We start from the raw sequence: 22,649 nt of genomic DNA on the forward strand, positions 1-22,649 counted from the left end.
ACTCTGGAATTCCATACTACACTATGTGTTCTCTGAGGGTTTTCATCACCCTGAGCATAAGACGCAACCCTCACTATGGCTTACTTGTTATCCTTTGTCATTCTGTAATTCTTTGATAGCCTGTAAGTTCCCTGAGGCCAGGCAGTTATTATTGTCAAAAGATAATATAAGTAATAATTGTTGTTCAGTGGTTTCACTTGTTTCTCAGGGATATCTTCTTAGCTAAGTTTTCTAGCTAAACATCTAAGGCGCAAGCTAGGCCTCTGCCCCAAACCAGCGCTTATTAAGTGTTTCCTGAATTCCCTTAATAGACTGGAGGGGAGGGACTTCTGAGCTAAATCTATATCCTCCCCAGGACCCTGCAGAGTGCTATGTATACAGCTGATGTTCAAGAAATGTCTAGCAAATTCTCTATTGACTCTGGACTCCTTCAATCAGTGCCTCCTCTGTGCCACGCACCGTGCTAAGCACTAGAGATACAAAGAAAAGCTAAAATCAAATGAAACAAACAAAAAACCCAGTCCCTGCTCCAAATGAGCTCATGGGCTAGTGAGGAGATGTCCAAATAAGCTGTATAGAGGACAAATCAGAGATAATCAACAGAGGGATTGGGGAAAGGCTTCCTATAAAAGGTAGGATTTTAGCTGGGACTTAAAGGAAGCCAGGAGGCAGAGAAGAGGGGGAGGGCATTCCTGGCAGGGGGCACAGCCAATGAAAATGGCCAGTCTGGAGATGGAGGGTTTTGTTCAAAGAACAGGCAGGCGGTCCATGACACTGGAACATAGAATATGTGGGGGCATGTGGGGTGTATAAAGTGTTTCTGTTGTTTGTCCTTTGTATTCCAAGAGCACCATGACAAGGGGCAGGTGATGTCATGACTCGAGCAGGAGGCAATGGATCAAACTAAAGAGGGGTCTGGGATTGAAGAACTAAGATCCAGGGGCCCAGAACGGCAGCTGCTTTGAGAAGCAACAAGATGCTTTCAGAGGAGGCTGAACTTGGAGCAGGTCTGGGTCTGAAACTGCTCTGATCTTTACTAGCTGGGTGACTTTGGGCAGATCACTTAAAAAACTCTCTGCTCCTCAGGTCCTGCTCTCTGCCAAGTCTCCCACTGCCTGCTGGGCATTGCCTGGATATGCCAGTGGCACTGCCTTCATTCATTCTTTCAATAAGCATATATTAAGTGCCTGCTATGTGTCAGACACTGAGCATACAAAGACAAAAAAGCCATGACACATAACATTTAAAACCCAAACAAAATAGACAACTAAGGAAAATATCAGACTGTTTTCAGTCATGTCCAACTCTCTGTGACCCCATTTGGGGTTTTCTTGGCAGAGATACTGGAATGGTTTGCCATTTCCTTCTTCAGCTCATTTGACAAATAAGAAAACTGAGGCCAACAGGGTTAAGCCCAGGGTCACACAGTCTATGTCTGAGATCTGATTTGAACTCAGGTCCTCCTGAGGCTGGCATTCTATCCAGTTTCACCATCTAGCTGCTCGTTCATGAAAAATAGATCTAAAATCATTCCTGGAAATGGACAGACAAAAGTAACTGATTCTGGGAAAAGGTGAGAAAGAAAGAAAGTTCCAGGCAGGAGGCAGACATGCTCCAAAAAGGTAAGGAGATGGGATATGGTGCAAGGAGATGCTTCTGGTTGGATGATGGAGTGTGAGCTAGTGTTCAATAATCCTGAAAAGTTGACCTGGAGCTACATTGTGAAGGGCTTTAAAAGCCAAAAGAAGAAGGATGTATATTATCCTAGAGAGGCAATAGTGAGCCACTTGCTTTGGAAATAGCCATTGGGCAGCTGTGTGGAAGATGGCTGGAGAGGGGGGAAACTTGAAGCAAGGAGACCAGTTAAATAAGCTCTCTTAGAGAAACTGCCTACTTGTCCTAGACTTCAGCATTGACCTGCTCACACCATAACCGTTGACCCTGACTCAAGTCAAACACACAGATTCCTTGGTTCCAATGGTACCAGTATCATCCTTCCATCAATACCAAGATCTGTGCCTGAGCCACTTCAAGGGGACTGCAAGCAAGGGTTAGCTTCCTCTTATCCTCTTGGATCCTTTCTTTCCCCCTCCCCACCCTCCTGTTCCAAGGGTTTCCCCTCTCTGGGCCTCAGTTTCCTCATCTATACAGTAAGTGAGGTGGGCTAGGTAATTGCAACAGTCCCTTCTGGATCTGATATGTCCCAAGTTCTATCTCAGCTCAGTCACTCAAAGTTCCTAAGTCCTTCCCAGTTCTGACATTCTACGTGCTATGTCCTAAGTCTTAGGGCCCCTCCAAGCAAAGGACAAAATAAAAGATGACATCAAGGAATTGTCTGAGGCCACTAGGGGGTGCCACCATGCACAGAGCTCTGGGTAGGGAGTCAGCCTCAGAACCTTCCTAGCTAGCCCAGCCCCAGTCATCTACCCTCACTCTGCTTCAATTTCCTCTTCTGTAAAATGGGGATAACAGTAGTACCTCTCCCTCAAAGTAGTTATAAGAATCACACGAGATGATAATTGCAAAGACAGCACATAGTAGGTGCTATCTATCTATATAGGTTGTTGGCTATGTAGAAAGTGGGCTGGTCCCATGGCTAAGGTGAGGGATGGTAGGTGGTCGGCCAGAGGGTGGCCCTGGTACCCTTGCAATGACAAAGAAAGCCTCATCACATGCCATTGCTCCGCTGTTCTGTGATTCACAGCTTCCTCCAGCTCTAATGTTCTGCGTTCTGACTCCCCTTGACAACATTCTTTGTCTTATGCCTTCACTCCACCAGATTTAAAGAGGTGGGAACTGAAGCCTAGAGAGGGGGTAAGTGATTGACCCAAGGTCACACAGCTAATAGGTATTAGAGAAGTGGGATTTGAACCCAGAACTCCAAGTCCAGCTTGATCCATGGGTTCAGATCTTGTCTATCACTGCAATAGGTCTCAGCTTCTGTAGGCCCTGGTTTCCTAATCCGTAATATTAGGGGCTTTCCCCGAATGGCCTATGAGGTCCAGACTCCACAATTACTCTGCCTTCCCCAGATTCATTTTCCCTATGTGTAAAATTGGGGGCTTTGCCTAAATGGCCTCTGAGGCCCTTGTAGACTTGGATGTACGATCCTATGAAATCTCATTTCTGTAACAATTTAAAGCTTACCCAGGACTGTGCTCAGAACAATCCTGTGAGGTGGGGAGTTCAAGAGTTTTTATTCCCATCTTATAGGTGAGAAGACCGAGGTTCAGAGCAGTGAGGTCACTTCTCCACAGTTACACCTCTAGGTAGAGTTTGAACCAGGATGTGAATCCAGGTCTCCAGAGTTCCTTCCACACCCGTTCTCACTGAGGCTGCCTCGAGGAAGGGAGGACTTTTAATGATGGCTCTCATCATTCGCCTTCCCCTACACAGCTCTCGCATGTTTAGTAGGTGTTTAAGAAATGTTTATTATTGACTGACTGGTTGACCGTCAACAGCTTCCTTCTACCAGAACTCAAGAGCTCTGGACCTGGAGTTGGAAAACCTGGACTCTGTTGCTAACTACTTGGGTAACCTTGGGTAATTTACTTCACCCCTGTGTGCCTCAGTTTCCTTTTCTGTAAAAGGAGGGGATCAGGGACTGCTTGATCAGTGGTCTCTGAGGTCTGTTCCAACTTGAGCCTGACGAGTCTACGAACCTAGCTGTTCTAGTGAAAACGGAGCTGGAACTGGTGCCTTCTGGGCATCCTTTGAATCTGGCCTCTTTTAATGGCTAGCCAAGTGCCCTCTCAGCTTCCCAATCTGTAAAATGAGAATGCTTGGAAGAGCAGTGCGTGAGGCTCAAAGCTCTGGACAACCCTAAAGACGACTATGTCAGTGTCCCTGGTTCTCACCTTACCTGGGCGGGTTCACCTTTCTCTTTGGGCGGGTTGCATGGTTGGATGGATAGTGGGAAAGCAGAGGAAGAGGACTGTCAGCTTGGCAGTGTCCACCAGGGGGCAGATCAGAGTTGCTGATTTCCAGAAAGGAGAAGGCGTGGGTGGGGAGGAGAAGGGAAAGTCCTAGTGCCCTCCTCTGCCCTGCTTTCCCTTTTCCCGAAGACTCCCTCGCCTGAGGTGACGATGCACTGAGTGGCAGCTTGAGCCTGGGGCTGAGGATGAAGGAAAACGACAAGCCTGGGATTTTGAGCCACGAGGCTTGGGCTGCAATCAGTGACTGACCAACTGGATAAATCACTCCCCTCCCCAAGCCTCAGTATCCTCCCCTGTAAAGTGACAGGGGCACTGGACAGCTAGCTGGTGCAGTGGAAGGAGCGCTGGACCTGGAATCAGGCAGAGCTGAGTTCAAATCCAACCTCAGACAGCTGGCCTCAGCTGAGTGACCCTGGGCAAGTCACTTTACCCTGGCTGCCTCAGTTTCGTGGAGAAGGAAATGGCAAACCACTCCAATGTCTCCACCAAGGAAACCCCAAATGGGGTCAGAAGAGTCTGAAACGAGTGAAAACAACAGCTTGAGCAACTCTTTCTCCAGATGAGGAGCTTACTTAAGGTCACAAAGACAATCCTTCTAGCTGTTGGTCCAATGACCGCTGTAAGACTATTCCTGCCCTGGAGGTTGGGAAGAAGGGAAGGAAAAAGGCAAAGCTCCCCTAAAGATTTAGGGCTCTCTCTGCTGCTCCCCTGTCAGGTCTGAGGCTTCTGGTCCCCTAAGCTCTTGTTGAGCGCTGGTTGGCAGAGCGGGTCCCTAGGAAACAAGTGAAGGGTCTCAGAGATGGGGAGTTAACCAGCTTAGAGACTGAAAATGTAGGGAGAAGAGAAAGGAACTGAGAATAGCAGTGTCCCATCCTAGATCCAAGGCTGAAAGGAACCTACTCTGTTGTTTTACAGATAGGGAAACCTCATTGGCCCCTGAGGGACTAGACCAAAATCCGGCTGCTGAACTGGATCTGAACCCAGGCCTGCTGACTCCCAGGCCAGTAGTTGCTCCTGGCTAAGAAATACTTGTGATTTATTGACTAACCACTGCCCTTCCCCTTGAGTAGAGGCCTTGGAGAGTGAGCTGGAAAGCTGAGGAGGGATAGGTAGAAAAACCTGTCAGGGGAGAGGGGGGCCAGCAGACTAGACAACTGGCCCTTAGCTGCTCAAGTCTGGTGTCCATCTCAGTGATGACCTACAGAGACATCGTGGCAAAGCCGATAGAATACTGGATTCTTGAGTAAGAAAGAACTGTATTCAGACCCTACCTCTGTGTGCTGTGTGATGTTTTGTGTGATGCCTCAGGCAAATTCTAAGATGGTAAGTTATAGGTGGTCACCCTGCCTTTGGGAAGGGAGTCTTTAATCAATTAACATTTATTAAGCATCTACTATGTACCAGGCTCTGTCATTCAGAATACAAAAAGAAGCTTATGCTTTGACAAAATTCCACTGCCATTTTGGATCTCAGCCTCTTTTGAGTTTTTCCGATTCTGATTTCAATACCCCCTTCTAATCCATTGACAAGTATTAATTAAGCTCCTGTTATATGCTGGGTGCCAGGAATGCAAAATGAAACGGGGATTACTAGGGAGATAACACATATACGTATATAAAATTGAATAAATACAAAAATCAGTTCGAGGTAGTTATAAATGAAGTTTGGGAAGGTATCAGCAATTGTGGGAGACAAAGGGACAGGTAAAGCTTTGTTCAGAAGGTGGTGTTTCATGAGAGTCTTGAAGGAAGTGAGAAATTTGGTGTTGGAGTTGCGAAGGGAATGAATTTCAGGTCTGGGGAGAGAAAGACGAGTACAAAGACATAAAGATGAGAGACAGAGAGCCCAGAGCGGAAGACAGAGAAAAATCCAGTCTCAAAAGACCATAGATTGAGAAAGGGTGGAGTGGATAATGAAGGTGGTCCAGTTGTCAGGAGGTTTAAAAGCAAAATGGAGGAGTTTATATGGTATGCTAAAGTAACAAGAGTCTGTGGCTTGTGGGAAAGAAACCATTTTGGCAACTATGGGAGTGGACAGGGAGGCAGGGACCTCCAATTAGGAGGTCGTTATAATTGTATAGCAGAGTGGTGACAAGGGTCTGACTAAGGTAATTGAATGATAATGAGAAAAAGACCTATTTGAAGTGGTTCAAGGGGAGAAACTGCATGATTTGACAACTGCCTGGACCTGTGGGGTGAGGAAGTGTGAGGACTTGATGACAATGAGACCTTGGGAATCTGGGAGACTGGAAGGATGGGAGGAACCTTCAGCAAAAACAAGGAAAGTCAGGAGAGGGAGGATGGAGAAAAAGATAATGAGTTCTGTTTTGGACAAGCTGAGTTTTAGGTGCCTGCAGGGCATCCAGTTTGAAATTATTCCTGTCCCTGAAATATTCATCCATAGAGAACTTTGAGCTCCCAGGGGTGAGCTTGCTAGCTAGCTACCAGAAGGCAAAGTCTAGGCATCATCTTTAGAATAGGAGCTACAATTGTTCTTTGTTAGAACCAGAGGAATACCCTGGGGGCATTGTGTAGATTTTTCTGTGGTCCTTCTGTTGGAGGACAAGAATCCCATAACTTGATTTAGGGATTGGAAGGGACCTTAGTGCCACCTAATCCAAGCCAAACCTGGAAAACACCCATGACAACACTGGTGTCAAGTGACCTGCCAGTGTCTGCTTGAAGACATCTAAGGAAGAAGCTGCTACTACCTGCCCAGGTGGCTGCATCCACTGGTGGGTGGCTTGAAGGGTTGGAAGGTTTTTCCCAACTTCCAGTCTCAGTCTCTGCTTTGCAATCCTGCCCATGAACTCAAGCATCTTCACCCTCCTTGTCACCCTTTTCCGGAGACTCTTATCAATGTCCTTTTCAGAACATGGTGCCTGGAACTGAAAATAACACTCCAGATCATCTGGTCAAAACAGAGAAGAGAGGATCCCTTAGACACCATCTAATCCAATCCCCTCATTTTACAGATGAAGAAACTGAGGCACAGGCAGGTCTCCTGGCATCAGGAGATCTAGGTGTCAGTACTGATACTGTCAGTGTGTGAGTTTTGGCATCTCAGTTTCCTCAACTCTAAAATGGGTTTAATAATCTCATACTACCTCTCTTACAGGGCAAAGTGCTTTGGAAACCTTTAAAATGTCCTGAGACTGGTGAGCTCTTCTAAGCATCCAGAATTATTCAGTGGTATTAACTTTTACATGCTTGGTGGACATTATAGCCTCAGCCAGTGAATGACAAAGGGGCGATTAGGAAATATGAGTTAATAACAGCCTTTTGGGAGCCCAGAGCTATCAGCAAGGCAGCAATCATTAGAAGTCTCCCTTTCATGTCTTGTTGAGGAGTGTAGGCCTGCCTGGAGTGTGCCAGGGTCAGGGGAGACCCCTGAGCCTTCTTGACTTGTGGGGGTAGGGACGTGAGCTTCAGCAAGCTTCCTTGGTTCCTCTCCTTTCCCATCCCTGATGCAGCTTTTAGGATTATGGGGTATCCTTGGGACTGTTGTATGTGGCTGACCATAGCCACCAGCAAGTAATCCGATCTGCAGTAAATAAGATAACAAAATGAAGATGATTTTCAGAGGGATAGATGGGTTGCTTGACAGACAAATAGTAACTGATTTATATGGTGCCTTAATAATGAAAGATAATCATAGTAATATACCACTGCTGCTAATACTAATTGCTGTCTTCAAGTCTTTGATGGGCTGCCATGTGCAAGAGGGACTAGATTCCATTAAAGTATTTGTTAGATGCCTGCTATGTGCTAGGTCCTCTGCTAAGTGCTGAGGATACAAAAAATAACGAAAACGAAACAGTCTCTATTCTCAACAAGTTTATATTCCAAGGGGGAAAGTGGAGTTGGGAGAAAGTAGGTGGTGGAGAGTCATCCTGGAGCCAGGCTGCCTCAAGTGGGGAGCCAAAGCAGACAGGAGCCAGGAGGCCGCACTCAGAAACAGCTTCACATGCACCATCTCAGTTGAGCTCCACAAGAACTCTGTGAAGTAGGTATTTTTACTCTTTTATAGATGAGGAAATGGGGTCTGAGAGGTGACCTGCTCATACAGTCACATAGCCAGCGTCTGAGGCAGGAAGCCCTGCCCTCTCCACTGCACCCCTTCATCAGACTGCTTTGCTCTGTTTGGCTCCAGGAAGCAGAAGTGGGGTCACTTGCAATAACTTCTATTTTCCTAGGACATGTGAGGGAGGTGATACGAAGATCCTAAGTCCCATTCCACCGAAGAGAAGACTGAGGCAGAGAGAGCCTGCAGTCCGGGAGGTCTTCGGATCCAAGGCCAGCCCTCCTTCCCTGCACCAGTCTGGGCGCCCACTTGAGGGTGGGCACCTTTCAGCTCCCCTGGAGGACGAAGTTCTTCATTTCAGCTGTCTCCGAGGGCGGTGCGTTCGCCCGGACAGGTGGCGGCCGCGGGTCAGACGTGCAGAGAGGCGGCTCCCAGGGGAGGCACGGACCCCGAGTGCCAGCGTCGCTGCTGCTCGTCGCCCCGAGGCTGCTGAGGGTTTCTCGAACTTCTGCTCTAAACGAAGGGGTCTCTGCGGTCCGCGGCAGCCGCAGACGGAGGAGCCGCTCAGGGGCGTGGGCAGGGCGGTGCACTCCGCGCGGCCGGAGGGGCAGGATCCGATTATCGGAAACGCTCGGTAACCCCGCAAGTGTACGTGCTCCCGTTTAGCCTCGGGAAGCTGACGTCAGTTACCTGTCCACGCAGGTGGCGGCTCGAGGGTGGGATTGGAGCCCCGGCCCCGCCCACATCCGGCTTCCCCTGCCCCACCCCCCCGCGCCCCCATCTCGTTCTCCAGGGGAAGAGGTCCCGGTCTTTGCCGCCCCATTCCGGCGGCGCTTGAAGGGTTACACAGCGCTCCGAGGACGTCGGCCCCGCGGGCCTCCGTGCGGTGTGCGGGGCCTCTGCGGGCCGGCCCCCAAGGGCCCCGCCTGGGTACCGCTCCGGGGATGCCGTGAGGCCGGGGACAGCCCGCGCTCCGGGTGTTTCCGGAAGTAGCCTGGGCCCGCCCCCGGCTGCGGGGGCGGGGCGGAGGGCGTGGCCAGCTCGTAGCACGCCGCTCGCCGCCCTGGCCCGAGCTGCGGGCAAAGAGCCCGGGCGGAGTCTGCAAGGGGCGGGGAGGGGCGGGCTTAGGAGCGAGTGGGCGTGTCCAGGGGCCGGCCGCGCCCGCCGCGCTCCCCTTCGGCCGTTTCCGGAGCCCTGGGCCGGCGAGCGCGCTCCCGTGGCTCCCGCCTTCGGCTGTTTCCGGAGGCCAGCCTCAGCCAGGAGCCGGGCGCCCGGCGCTTCGGCTGTTTCCGGCCGCTGGCGGCGGAAAGAGCCGAGGGCCGGCGGCGGCGGCGGCCATGTTGGGAGCAGCAGGGCCGGCGGCGGCGGCGGCGGCGGCGGCAGCGGCGGCGGCGGCTGCCTGTGAGGCGGGCGCGGAGCGGAGCCGCTGAAGGCAGCGGAGGCGCGGCGCGGGCGGCGCGGGCGGCGAGCGGGCCAGGCGGCGGCGCGGCCGAGCGGCGGCCCAGCCCAGCCCGGGCCCGGGCCCGGGGGCCGCCCCGGAGCCGCCCGGAGCCGGCGCGGCCTAGCCCAAGCGGCGCAGCCGCGGGCTGGCGTGAGCGGCCGGCCCGGCCTCCCCGCACCCCTGGCTGGGGCCCATGCGGCCGGGGCCCCCGCGCTGAGCCGCCCGGCGCCCGCGGCCCTTCCCCGCAGCCCCCGGGCCCCCGGACCCGGCGGCACCATGTCCAGCGCCCGGACCCCCCTGCCCACGCTGAACGAGAGGGACACGGAGCAGCAGGTAGGAGCGCGCCGTCCGGGGCCGCTGCCCCTGCCCACGCCGTGCCAGCCGGGCCTGCCGTCCCCTGCCTCCCCTCGGGGACGGGGCTGCCGCCCGGCCCTGGCACCCCAGCGCCCGCCGTCCCGCTGTCACTTTCTCCGGGCAACCTGTTGCTCCGCCCGCGCCCCGCCCGGGGTCCGCGAGGCCCCGGGGCCCCTGACCCCGCCAGGGCAGGGTGGCCACACCCCGGGCTTCCTCTGCACCCTGGCCGCCCTCCTTCCTGACACGGAGGGGGAGGGGGCGGAGAGCCTGGCGGGGGTCCCTGCCCCCTTGCTCCGGCAGTCCGGGGTCTACACCGCAGCCCGCGGAAGCCCGGAGTTTACATCGCTCCACTCCTCCCAGCATCACCCGAAGTTGACCCGCTTCTGACACCTGGGGGGCGGGGGCTGGCACCCCCTGGGAAGCCTCTTCCGCCCTGTTCTGTGGTCCCATCGCCCTGCCCCTGGCATCCCGCAGTCAGTAGCCCCAGGGGCCCCTCCCCACGACCGTTGGGTCTGTGTTGTCTTTGGGGGTGAAGCGGAGGTGGGGGGGCCGCGACCCCCCGGGAGCCTTCGCAGCCTGTTCTGATGCCACCCCCACTGTCTCCCAGACCCTGCCTGAATGAACTCGGACGCCCGCTCAGCATTTGGATCTCCACTTTCTGGGGGGTCGTAGGTGGGCTGAGCGGACAATGAAAGCCTCCTGTTCCCTCGGATCTTTCAGGTCCTTGCTGAAGGATGCCAGTGTTGGGGGGAGTGCCCCGCTGCCTTTTATTTGATCGCAGCCACTTGAAAGACTGATGTGAGTCTGGCTTCTGCACCCTTAGGGTGCCCCACCTCTGGGGGCCCCTTACCTCTCCCCATCCTTGTGGAAGAGCTGCTCCCACTGTCCTCAGCCCAGCTCCGGGCCTATGGCACATCCCAGATTCAGACAGGTGACAGGAGGCTTCCCCAGAGGAAGCCTGGCAAACTGGAGCCCAAGGGGCAGCAGAGCCAAGAAGGAGAAGCCCCATCTTGTTCCTCGGAGGCTTCTCCACGTGAAGGCAGTGTCAGCAGCCAGCTGGGTGCTGAGGATTCCCCTCCTCGCTGGCAGGGATGTGTGGGGAGACTCCCCACCCCCATGAAAGGCTCTCTGACCCTAGCTTTACATCGGGATGACTTCACCTGGTTCTGCCAGAAACAGGTAAAGCATTGGCATCTTGGAGCTTTTTCCTCTCTTTCCTTTGCTCTTTTCCCCAGAGCTGTCTGAAAAAAAAATTGAACACTCTCCTCCCCCCCCATGCTGATGAACAGGGAGGGCGGCCAGCTGGTAGTAGTGTGACTGCCTTGGAGGTGCTTTTAGTGACATCTGATTCTGAGTTCTGTTCTGTCCTATCTGCCCCAGACACAACTTTGTGTCCTGAAGAGGGTTTCTTGGATGGGGGGGCGGGCAGCATTTGGGGCAGTTTTTTGCTTATTTCTTTTTCAAACAGGGCTCCTGGATTGGAGACTTAGCAGGCATAAAGGCAGTCAACAAAATGACAGCCTGTCTTCTAGCCAGTGGCCACAGTAAGAGGAAAGTGCAGTGAGGCATGGCTTTCAGTCTACTTGCTGTTGGCCAGGGTCTGACATGAATCAGATGCCTTGAAACCTACCCTATATTTGGGCCTCAGAACTGTCAAGGAAAGCCCCAAGCTCTGTCCTGCTGGTCCCTGTTAGGCAGTGGGAACGTTGGAGTTGCTCTCAGTCTTCTAGGGAGCTCTGAGCTTTGCTTTTTCCTTTCCATCCGTCTTTGGAGAAGAGGCCACACCAGGATGACTTGAGACCCTGAGTGGATTGTGTGACTGGCTGCCTTCTCTGCTGTTTCCAGTCAGGTTGAGGTTGAAGATGGCATTTTGATAGATCAGTGTTCTCTCTGTGAAATGGAGTTAATGATAAAACTATACATCCTACTTGGTCCTTGTGAGGAAAAATCCTTTATGATCCTTTAAAATGCTATAGATAAATGGGCTGCTATTAATATTGTAGTGATTTCTCTGTAGGTAGGTTGCGGGCACTGTGAATTGGGACTGTAGGTAGGCCTTGACTGTTTAGGAGCATGCTCCTTTGCCTTGTGGAAAGGCCCTCCTGGTCTGAGCCTGGGCGGGTTGGGGATGTGACTGCATTATCCTAACCCACATTAGCTTGGCCCTGGGGCTTCAGATCTGGGAAGTGCCAGATTAGAGGCTGTGGGTAAGGTGGAGGGTGATTCTAGAAACAATTCCAAGTCAGTCTTGGTCAGTCCTTGGTCAGACCTTGAGCCATTGCTTTCTGTTGACTTCCAGGGGTAGTCAAACAGGAGGTTAGAGCTTGATTTAAGGCCATCCTGGGTGTGGTCTGTTGGTTTCTAGTTGAAATTCAACTGGCTCCAGGTTAAAGCTAGCCTTGCAAAGGCACAGGCAGCCTTTCAGGTTGTAACCAAAGATTGGCTGGAAACCTTTTTTTTTGGTAACTGTTGTGAGTGGAATTCAGTGTTTTAAGGTAGGGCCAAGAGAATTTCTATGAGCCTGACAGGTTTGCAGTTCTCTTGGGAAGTCCAAAACTTCCCAGGTCACACTGGTTCCCCTTTGAACAGTGACTCTAGCTCATTGGGCATCTGACCAGGACTAGGTCCCATGCCTTCATTAACTCTTTCACAACTAGACTTTAGACACCTGCCTCTGTTGCTAGGATCTTTCCTTATTCTGCTCCATGTGTGTTATGTCAACTGGAATAAATATTTCTTGTCCACACAGTACAGTCAAGTCATGGGCCCATTATCCACAAGCCAGGTGGGGGTTGGGGAAATGGTCCCCTATTGGCCCAGTCAGTATTTTAGCTTGATCACTCCCAGGACCCATTAACAGAGTGAGTTTGAGCTGCTGTCAGCCCTTAGAGTCTGTCCTGGCTTTAGCAGATTGAAAGATCTGAGGTGGTCTTCCTTTCCTGGGATCATCTCTGTGCCTAGCTGTCAGGCTTTTTCTGAATAAACCAGAAACATCTCTGTTGATCTGGCTAAGTTTGATTCTCTTGGCCTCAAAGTAGGCCTCTGCTCAAACAAGCCTCTGTCTTAGAGAATGAGTTGGAGGTAGTGAGGGTTTGATTCCATTTGAACCATAAAGCCTAGAGGCCTGGGCTTCCATTCAGTTTTCTGTTGATTTCCCACTCAGGCAGAGCTGGTGGGTGATAAGGTGTTTGGGAAGTGACCCCTTGAAGTTAGTATAACAGTGGTTTAATGAAGTTGCCAGCATGGTGCAAAAACTCTGCATTCTCATTCTCTCTCACTTGATGGAAGCTGAGGGCTTTTAGAAATTTTGCTTGTGAGTCTTGGCCCCCCAAACCTGTTTCTGGGCCTCATCAAAGCTCAGATGAGTCACTGAAGTGATCTACCTGTTTTTTGTACCTGTTTTGTTTTTTTTAACCTCTGAAGAGAGGGCAGTGTTGGGCCCTGTGACATCTGGGGAGGGAAAGGTCCTATTTCCCTGTGCCCCTGTCTTGTCAGGAGAGGAGCTCTTCCATGCCCGAAGTATATTTTCTGAGTGTTTCCCTCAAGGGCTTTCCAGGGCTCCTGTGACTTTTTCTTGTCTAGTGACTGTCTGTTGAAATGGTCTCATCTCATCCTGAATCACCATGAAGATTAAGGCAGAGTTGAAGTGACTAACCCAGCCTCTGGGGCTGCAGCTCAGAACTTTGAGACTCCTACCAAAGCAGGATAGGTGTGAGCCAGGAAACTTGATTTCTCCTCCCTTTCTTGTCCATCAGACCAGCTCCTTGGTTGGGGGTATAAATAGGTTGGGTCCCTTTATCAGAATGTCTATTTTTATCTGGGGTGTTTGAGGCTTCTCAGTCCCTGCAGAGAGCTCTCTCTACAGATATTTGTCTTTGGGGAGGAGAATGCTATATATGTTCTTTCTGCTTCTTCTCTACCACCACCACCCATTATTCTGCACAACTCATATTATCAATTTTCCCAGGATCAGAAATAAATATTTCTTCCTATGAACTAACTGACTAATTTTAACCTTATAAAGCCCAGTTTACAAGGTTGGGGACAGATCCTGACAGGAAGGTGAGCCCTAGAGGGAGAATTTGTGTTAGTGAAATGGCTGGCTCTGGGCTGCTGCCCTTTTTCTTTTTAACTTAGGGAAGGGAGGTGGAACTGGCCAGGGGCTCCGTTGCAGAACCAGTTAAGCTGGTTTCCAGCAATGCCCCATTTTCCTCTGCCGGCTGGGATGTTGGCAATACAAAGGTCTCAGTCCTGTGGGGCTTTCCAAGGTTCACCGAAGGCAAGCAAAGATGACTTCTGCAGACAGTTCCCACCTAGAGCCCCCCCACTGCTGAATGTGACTGGCTGAGTTTGGGGCTGGTCTCCCCGAGGGCCTCCCTTGTCACATCTTTCTGCAGAGGCTCTCCAAGCACCTCTCTCCACCCAGCGTCTTCGCAGTTTGCTGCTCAGTCAGAGGATTTTGACCTAGCCAGAGGAAGGGACTTGGCCTGAGGGAAGGTCACCAGTTGTTGAGCCTGGATGAAAGGCCCAGGTTCCCTGACTTCTAGCCCTTGGCTCTTGGCTGCTGTAATCGGACACTGTTGAATTCTCTTTGGCCTGCGACCTTTTGGTTTAGGGCTGCCAGGACAGTGAGTCCAGGCTTGTTGGGGAAGGAGGTAAAGGAGCTCCCACTGTCTTTTGGAAACTGAAGTGGAATGGGATGGGATGGGATGGGATCTTGAGTCAGGAGCAGGTGGAGAGAGAAAGGGCCCCCTCTTGGGGTTGCTGCTGTCGCACTGTTGCCACACTTCCTTCTTCCTTACTCAGCAAGTGGGGAACCTGCTCTTCAGGGAATGGGATGGGGCAGGCTGAGGACTAACTTAGCAGGACGTTTTCTAGTTTTGCTGTGAAATTAAGGAAGTGCTGTAGTCCGAGACAGAGAGAGAGAGGGGAGCCCCCGCTGGAAAGTGGTGGTCTATGAGCAGAGTCCCTGCCTGTCCCCTCTGCATCAGCGGACAGGCTGCTCACTTTGCTCTCCAAGTGATTCTCTAATTACTGCTTCCTCTGAGCACCCTCTTGCTGGGGTTTTGTTTTGGTAACTGATATCCTGTGTGCAGGGCGGCCCCCTGTTTCCTCCACCCTCTTCAGACCGGAGGTTCTGCTGTCTTTACCCCCACTTCTGTTACATGACACCGGTGTTCGTCTATTCTCTGCTGACAGTGTGACTGTCTTTTGTGTTTTGGTACTTTTACCTTACAGTCCCATGAGCTTGTTTTCCAATCTCAGAGGTGAGTGGGGATTGATAAGCTAGCTAGGTTTTGTCTAGCATCCCAAAGCAAGTGAATTATTGGGAGGAAATCCCTTAGCTTGCCTCCCGGTTTTCTCAGCCTTACATAGCCCTCGATTGCCTTGCCTTTGCATTTCTGTTATGAGGCTCCTCATTGACATATATAAGGGATCCAGTTCGGGGCCTCGTCCTGCCGCTGAGACTCCATAGGTATTTCGTAGTAATTCTAGTATCTTTCTGTCTGATCCTCCTAGGGCTGCCTCCTTTAGCTGGGAGTAATCTGAACAGTCTTTGTATCCCCCACCCCAGCCAGCTGTCTGAAGGAGAACAGAAGGCTTGTTGGAGAGGTTCGTGCACATCTCCAGGGCATTTATTTCTCTGAGTGTTTCAGGCTTGTGATTTAGTACAGTCCTAAGTTTACTTTTGCAAATTTTCACTAAACACCAGAAGACTTCTGCAAAAATCCCAGCTTGAGAGTCCCTTTATCATGTTCTGTCCTCTCAGATGATCAGTACCATTTAAAGAAGAAGGGAGGCTCTTGTGCCCGCATCATGGCCCTGTGGCCTCAGACTGCACTCCCGATGCATTCAAGGATGTAGTGGGGAGCGTGGTGGCGATGCTCACTGGCTGGGTCTCTCGGCACTTGCTGGGTGGCCTGGGCTGCGAGTTCAGGACTTGCTTTCCTCAGATCACTTCCCTGGGCAGTGTGGAAAGTTTGTCCATGGAAAGCCTGGGAGACTGACCACTGTCTGGCCATTGTATCCACCAAGTCTATGTAGTTCACCCTTACATTTTTTTATGATTAGCTTCCAAAAAGAGTTGTGCTCTCCCTCCCGCTTCTTTGCGGAAATGGGAAATGTGTCCGTAGGTAGAACGCTGAGCGTGAGTGCGATCTCCTTCTCCGCCCTTTGGTTCATAGGCTTGCTGACTTTATTTCTCTTCCTCTTTAAAATATCTTTTTTTTGGTATGAGATGATTCTGGATGGGGGGAGGAAATAGGGGAAGATCTAGGGGATATAAAAGTAATCATCAACAAAATCTGTTTAAAATGTTTTGTTAAGACCATTTATATTTACATCACTGTCATATCACCACCCACCAAAAGCTCCATGTAACAATGAAAAACATCCAATGAAGTGACCACATCAGACACAGTGTAGACAGCAAAGGGTCACATCCCACCTGCTGCTACCTGGTTTTGCTTCGTGTTTTATTTGCTTTGTATTATTATTAAATAATAATTTAAAATGTAAAAATCATTCTTAGCTTGGGTTATAAGAAAACAGGTGTTGGGCAGGGTTGGCCCTCAGGCTGCAGTGTGCCAGCCTCTGGTACATATTTGTCCGCTTGTTCTCGTAGGCCTCTAGCTCTGTGTTGTGGAGGGCATTTTTTTTTTCATTACTCATTACCTCCACCTTCACTGCCTTGTGTAACGTATCCTCCCTGGTAAGAGGGAACATTTGCAGAGGGAGAATAAGAAGGCATATTCCCACAAATCTACAAAGTGAATTCCTCAAGATAAAACAGTGAGGTAGTGCTGATATTGTCTCCAGTTTACAGATGGAGAAACTGAGGCTCACAGTGCAGCAAGTGTCAGAGCCAGAATTTCAACCCAGATATTCAGGCTCCAAATCCAGGGCTCACTCTCTCTGCTGTGGTGCTGGTGTAGACATACAGCACATGTGCTGATTAGTGTATTTTCCTCTTCCTTCTGGTGTCTCTGCTAAGATTCCTGATCATTTCCTTTTACGAAGTGATTTTTCTGAATTTCCCTCCCCCACCAGCACCCCCTGCCATGGGAATGTTCCAGGCTGTCCCAGCTTCTCCTCTGCTTCGCTGATCCTCAGTTGATGGGCCACTCTGGCCTCTGAATCCCTCCCTACCTCATCTTTGTTATCCAGAAACAACCCTAGCCCAGTCTCTGGACAGAATACATTTCTAAACGCTTTTCGTGCAGCACTGGGTATATAAATACAAACAAGTCAGATGATCCCTGCCCCTCAGTAAGCTTATGTTCTCGTTGGAGGGAGCTGACAGGAGGTAAGTCCCATGGCCATGAGGTGATGAGTAGAGGCTTTCCCTTCTCTCACTTGTGGTCCAAGGGACAGAGTTTACTTTCTTTTCCATTCCAGGGTGTCATCACTTGATAGGAGAGAGGGAATACCACCTTTGGGTTCTTTTTAATGATAGTATGGCAAATCATTTGGCAACCTGGCCCTGGGAGGTCCTTTATGCTTCTGGAGACAAGTGTCCTGCTTTCTCTGGACCTCCAGGTGTTTTTATGAACTGTGCTACAGCTGCTGCATTCTTTGTGGGAAGGATCTGTAGCCTAGGGGGTATGAGGCATCCTGGTGTGGTGACTCCATGGGTGTAATGTCCCTGGCTCATCTGTAATAGGAGAGATGTTCTGTTTCACATCTTGTGAGGAAAAAGAGAGTAGGCATGGACACCAAGGCCAGGCCCCAGCACTTCCCTTGTCGTGTGCCCATGGGTCATAGCATCTCTAAGCCTTGATATCCTCAGCTGTAATATGGGGAGAGCAATGCTTGCATTTCCTTCTTTAAGAAAGTGCCTTTGTAAACCCTAACATAAGGTATGAGTTTTCATTAGACTTGTTATCTGAAGGTTAAGGACAGTACCCCAGGGACAGGGCCTGACCTTGTGCTGGGCTGTTTCCTCCAGTATTTCCTTGGGAGAGCCCCAGAAGGAGACAGACCTGTTGGTTTTGGATAGCCATGTTGTATGGGAAAGACCTTGAACTCATCCCCAGATCTAGTTGATTTCTCCTTGGGACTTTTATCGTAAACCTTTGTTTCACATTCCCTGCAGTTTATCGATTGGGCTGCGTTGGTTGTCAGCCTATTCTCCTGGTTGGGACCTCTGGGCCTGAAGCTACATTGGGGGTTTTCAGTCTGCCAGTCCAGACCATCAGTCTTCTCTTTTGGTTGCATTAAAAAGATCTGATGGGCACTGTTGACTCACTTAGCTTTTCCGAGGGCAGCATTAAAGGGCTTTTTTGGCTGGCTCTCGGTCAGGTCTGCATTTGAAAACTGCAAGGCTGGCTCTCTCCTTGAAGAACCTTGGAGCCGTTAACTGGCTGCTGGTAGGATCCAGGCGCTTCAGACCTCTCACCGACATTCTGCTTTCCTGTTGCTTGCTAATCTGTGTTGATTTTGCCACTGTCTCTTGTTGAAGCCCACTTGCCAAATAAATATTACTCATCCAGTGCCACACTTTAGATGCCCCGTTAGGAGGGAGATCTTGGGCCACATTCTAGTAGCAGTGTGAACTTTCTCGGTTTGCATGCTGCTTATTAGAACTAAAGACACACATGGAGTTTGGAAACCCATTTCTTCCCTGTGTTTGAGCCTTTTGTTCATGGTGCAGCTTCTCCTGCCCTCCTGATTTTGTCTCTTTTGCCAGGCTGGCCTCTGGGCAGCTTTGGACTTCAAGGCACTTCAGCCAGATTAAACAAGTTTTCCCTCTGAAGTCCCCTCTCCCCTTTCTTGAACCATTCTCTCTCTAAATGATAAGGTGACTTACAGGTTACTGTGACTTCACCCAGTTTTCTGGGAGTCCACCTCCATTTCTCATCATTCAGTATCTCTCCCCCACTCTGGGATGGTTCAGTTATAGAATTGTTTGTCCTGGCTTCAACCACTTGCCTGTGTAGGAAATGTAAGAGAGCATTGCTTACTTGTATCCTTTCTCCTGCAAGATTTATTTCTCCTCTTAGCTGAGGCCCAGCAGTCCAGACTATGCCTTAGGCATTTTCAGTGTGGCCCTTCGAGACCCATCTCTGTGTTCCAAGACATTGATTGGGCATCATTGTCTTAATGGTTTTGGACTGTATCCCTACGGGCACCAAGGATTCCTTCACTGTTTATTTCCCATTACTTAAGTAATCTGGAGTTAGAAGTGAGAAGTGTGCCTATGAGCCCTACCTAGTCTTGCCCTAGTCTTGCATTAGAACATTCAGCAGGAGAGAGAGGGGTTCTTTGAGCTGGGCCTCAGCCTTGAGTGAAGAGTCAGATTGTCCCAGAACTGTTGACTGTATCCTATGCCTCCTTTCTTCCTTCTTGGCTGGTCCATTTAAAGCTGCAGGGATGGTGTAAATGCAGAGAGAGCTCTAGATCTCTTTTTGGGGCTTCCCATAGTGCCATACAGAAGCATGTTTGGCCCAACAGCGATTCAAGCTCCAGTTGTGAATCCTGAGGCCCTGCCACCTCTGCCCACCTCCCCAGCATTTGAGAATTGATCTGGTGTCATCAGGGCCCTGAAAGTGGTGCCCATCAAGTTAGCCACCCTCAGGCACAGGAGGCACAGGGCTGATGGTCCAGGCAGGACACTTGGCACTGTTGGCACACTTTAACTAGAGGAGCCCCCCCCTCCAAAAAAAAAGGCGTTTGGGTGCTGCTCCAAGCTGTATCTTCAGCCCCATTGAAACAGGCCAGCTTCCCTTTTGATTCCCTTCTCGGTGTGGGGCTGTCTGCCACCAGTACACAAAAACGTACAGAGTGCCGAGCTTTTGGCCTGAGCTGCCAAGAGGGCTGGGAGCTGGTAGTGCCAGGCCTCTGGGTGCCCATGGTTCCTGCCAGTTTAGCCCTGGGAGCTGCACTGTGATTGTCCCGATGATTTCTCTTAATGCTGTTGCTTGTGTAATTCACCCATTTCCTGTTTGCACTCATTTAGCCTTTTTTTTCTTCTGTTTTACTTCTCTCTTCTGAAGTGGTGCTCACTGCCCAGCTCCTTTCTCAGAGATCAAAAGATCATCTTCCTTCATTGGCTTGAACTTATTGATGAGGGTGCTGGCTCACTGCTTTGAGTTTACGTAAAGCCTCAGGACTTGCTGACCTAAGTCTGATTCTGGGTGTGGTGCTCAGGCAGCAGGTCCTATTCACTTTTATCTTTCCCTTTATGGCAAAATCTGTGAAGGCCTCCATAGATGGGGGAGCCCCTGAAGTGTCCAGCCTGGTAGTCTCAGGTCCTTTATTTTCCTCTGGGGGCCTCCCAGGGAAGCCTCCAGGTATTTGGCATTTCTGTTACTTTCATACTAGCTCTTGGTTTGTGGCCACTGAGGCACAGTTCAGGGCCTAGTTTTGGACTGACAAAGGATTTACAGCTGGAAGGGCAAATAAGCCCTCCCCAAACCCCACTCCCACCCCAGTCCCCTACCCTGCATTTTACAGAAGATAGAACTTAGACCCAGACAGGGTCACAAGTCAGGTTGGAGTGCGTGGTTTCCTGATCTACATCTGGAAACCTCTAAGGAGCAGACATGGGATTTGAACTCTAGTCTTTGACTTCAGGTTCCATGTTCTTCCCCCTGGGGAAGGGCAGGACATTTGACTTTCCCCTTTGTGAACAGATTCCCCAGAAGCAAGGCAGGAAGAGGCAGCTGTTAGAGACCCAGGTGTTCCTTAAGAAAGCTGGGCCTCTGTCTCCATCTAGAGCCCTTGGGGGCATGGAGGTGCCTCTCACTAATGGGGTGGGTCCTTGGGGCTTCTACCCTTCTTTGTAGTGTGAATTCCCAGAGAGGAGAGTCTTTACCTTAATTACTAGGATCAGGCTGCCTGATGAGAGGATTGCCTGTTAATTGATTAGATGACAATCCTTTACATTGATTTTGGACTGTTAGGAATGTTTTTTTCATAAATAAATTATAACTAGGAGAATTTATTTTGGTGGATGGGAAGGTAAAGCCAAGGATGGGATAAACCTTCACATGTCCTTAATTTCTAACTTCTAATTGGAAAAAAAATGAAGTCGATTTCTTTTGCTACTTGATTTGGGTGCTGAAGGGGTGTCTGCTTTCCTTTGCTTGACCCCAAGGCCTTCTTACCCTTCTGCCTCTTCCACACCATCACACTCTCTCTCCCCCACCTCCCATTGCAGAATGGATATATCCTATTCCGAAATAGATTTTTTAAAACATTGTTGAAAATCAGACACTCTGCCTTTCTTGAAACTACAGATAGGGCACGCTGCCAAGCTGGTGCCAAATCCAGCCTGTTAAATGACACACAGTGAACAAGAGGTGGAAGGCTGCATGACTGTTGTGGAGAGAAGGGTCTTCTTCAAAATGGAACGTTTAGCTGCTGAGTCTCTACTTCCCCATTTGGCATGCTTGAATTCTAGACATTCTTAGTGTGGTAAGCCCTTCTGAAATGGTCTTGTGTGGCTGGTCTGTTATCAGCTCCTAGTTCAGGAGAGGTTTCGTCATTCATAATGAGTGTCCTGAAACAAAGACCAGCTCCTCCTCCTCCTCCTCCTCCTCCTCCTCCTCCTCCTCCTCCTCCTCCTCTTCCTCCTCTTTCTCCTCTTTCCCCACCAGGGAGGGAGACTGAGGTGGTTCCAGCAAAGCCTTGCAGTGGTTTCTCTTCCCAACCCCACCCCAGCTCACTGGGGTGTTGGAGCTGGCCTTTGGCTCCCACTGGAACTCTTCTCATGTACATACAAACTCGTTTGGCTTGATTGCTGTGTAGTTTAATCTCCAGGCATTGAAATGAGATTCTTTAGCTACTTAAATTTTAAGAATTAGACACTTAATCACAATTTTAGCCTCCAGATCTTGTTCTGATACTGCATTGTGATGTGGAAGGGGGTACGTGCGGGTGGGGGGCCTGGGAGTCTCTGCTAGCAAAATATAGATCTTCCAACATGGAATTCTGGTTTGCTTCTGGGCCTGAGGAGAGAGTGTATCTGAGGACCTTCTTGATCATCTTGGCCAGGGAGGCTGGATTTTTGACCATAGTGATTCCGGGGGACCAGATTTTCTGTGTTGCCAAAGACACTCTTGACCCTGATGATCTCCAGCTTCCTTGGAGATTGAGAGAGTACTTCGCATGGTGGTTTTGTTTTTTTAATTAAAAATAAAATCCCATTGACCCTGTCAGTCAATCCTGGATTAAGAGCCTGCTGTGTGGCACACACTGTGCTTATATGCTAGGGATATGAACAGAAATGAAAGTGCCTCATACAAAGTAGGCACTTCAGAAATGTCTGTTGATGGAGACAACATGGACCTGGGTAAGGGCATCTAGAATAAGCTCAAGGTTGAAACAGGGCAAGATGGTCTGGGGGGTCACAAGCACTTGGTGGGGGTGGGGGGAGATCAGAGAATCTGTCCAGTCTTGGAGGCAGGGAGAGCTTCCTGGACATGGAGAATTGGTTGGTTTTCAGACCCAGAAATAGGAGAGGGAGGGTCAAGTGTGAGGAAAGAGGCAAGGTCAGTTTGTTTTGAGGGTCAGGTGAGCTAGTGAGTAAAGTGCTTTATAGGCCTGAAAGCCCTCTTTCTGTGTGTGCACAGTTGTCAGGGCCAGGCTGCCAGGGCTTTACAAGCCAAATAGAGTTTCTATTTGAACCTAGAGGCAATAGAGGCTGTTGAGTTTGAGGAGAGAGTGACAGGGTCAACCCTTGGGAAGGGAGAGGCTTGAGGATAGGCTGGAGGTTTGAGTTGGCCTCTGTCTGACCCAGGGTTGGTTTGGGGGGCCAGAGCAGACCCTTGCATGGCTGGTGGCAGAGGATGCCAGAGGGAAGTAGCCTCTGGGCCTGCTGGGAGAAACTGCGGGAAAGAGGATTTGCTTCTTTGTTTTCTTTCTCAAGGGCTAAGAGACTGACGGTATAACCT

The 22,649-nt window shown here is 50.4% G+C and overlaps 1 protein-coding gene across 2 annotated transcripts in view; it reads left to right on the forward strand.

Moving 5' to 3' along the window:
- The first annotated feature begins 9,575 nt into the window (after positions 1-9,575).
- The window catches only part of MARK2 (microtubule affinity regulating kinase 2), a 54,693-nt gene continuing 41,619 nt past the window's right edge, over positions 9,576-22,649 (forward strand). Inside the window, exon 1 of one of the 2 annotated variants that reach the window (XM_072638923.1) lies at positions 9,576-9,732. In XM_072638923.1, the coding sequence (XP_072495024.1) occupies positions 9,676-9,732 (57 nt within the window). In that variant the 5' untranslated portion in view covers positions 9,576-9,675. Of the gene's footprint in view, positions 9,733-10,500; positions 10,552-22,649 lie in introns of those variants that run through there. The other variant, XM_072638927.1, reaches the window with a different exon arrangement.

The sequence above is a fragment of the Notamacropus eugenii genome, chromosome 2 (assembly GCF_028372415.1).
Source record: "Notamacropus eugenii isolate mMacEug1 chromosome 2, mMacEug1.pri_v2, whole genome shotgun sequence".
Taxonomy (NCBI): Eukaryota; Metazoa; Chordata; class Mammalia; order Diprotodontia; family Macropodidae; genus Notamacropus; species Notamacropus eugenii.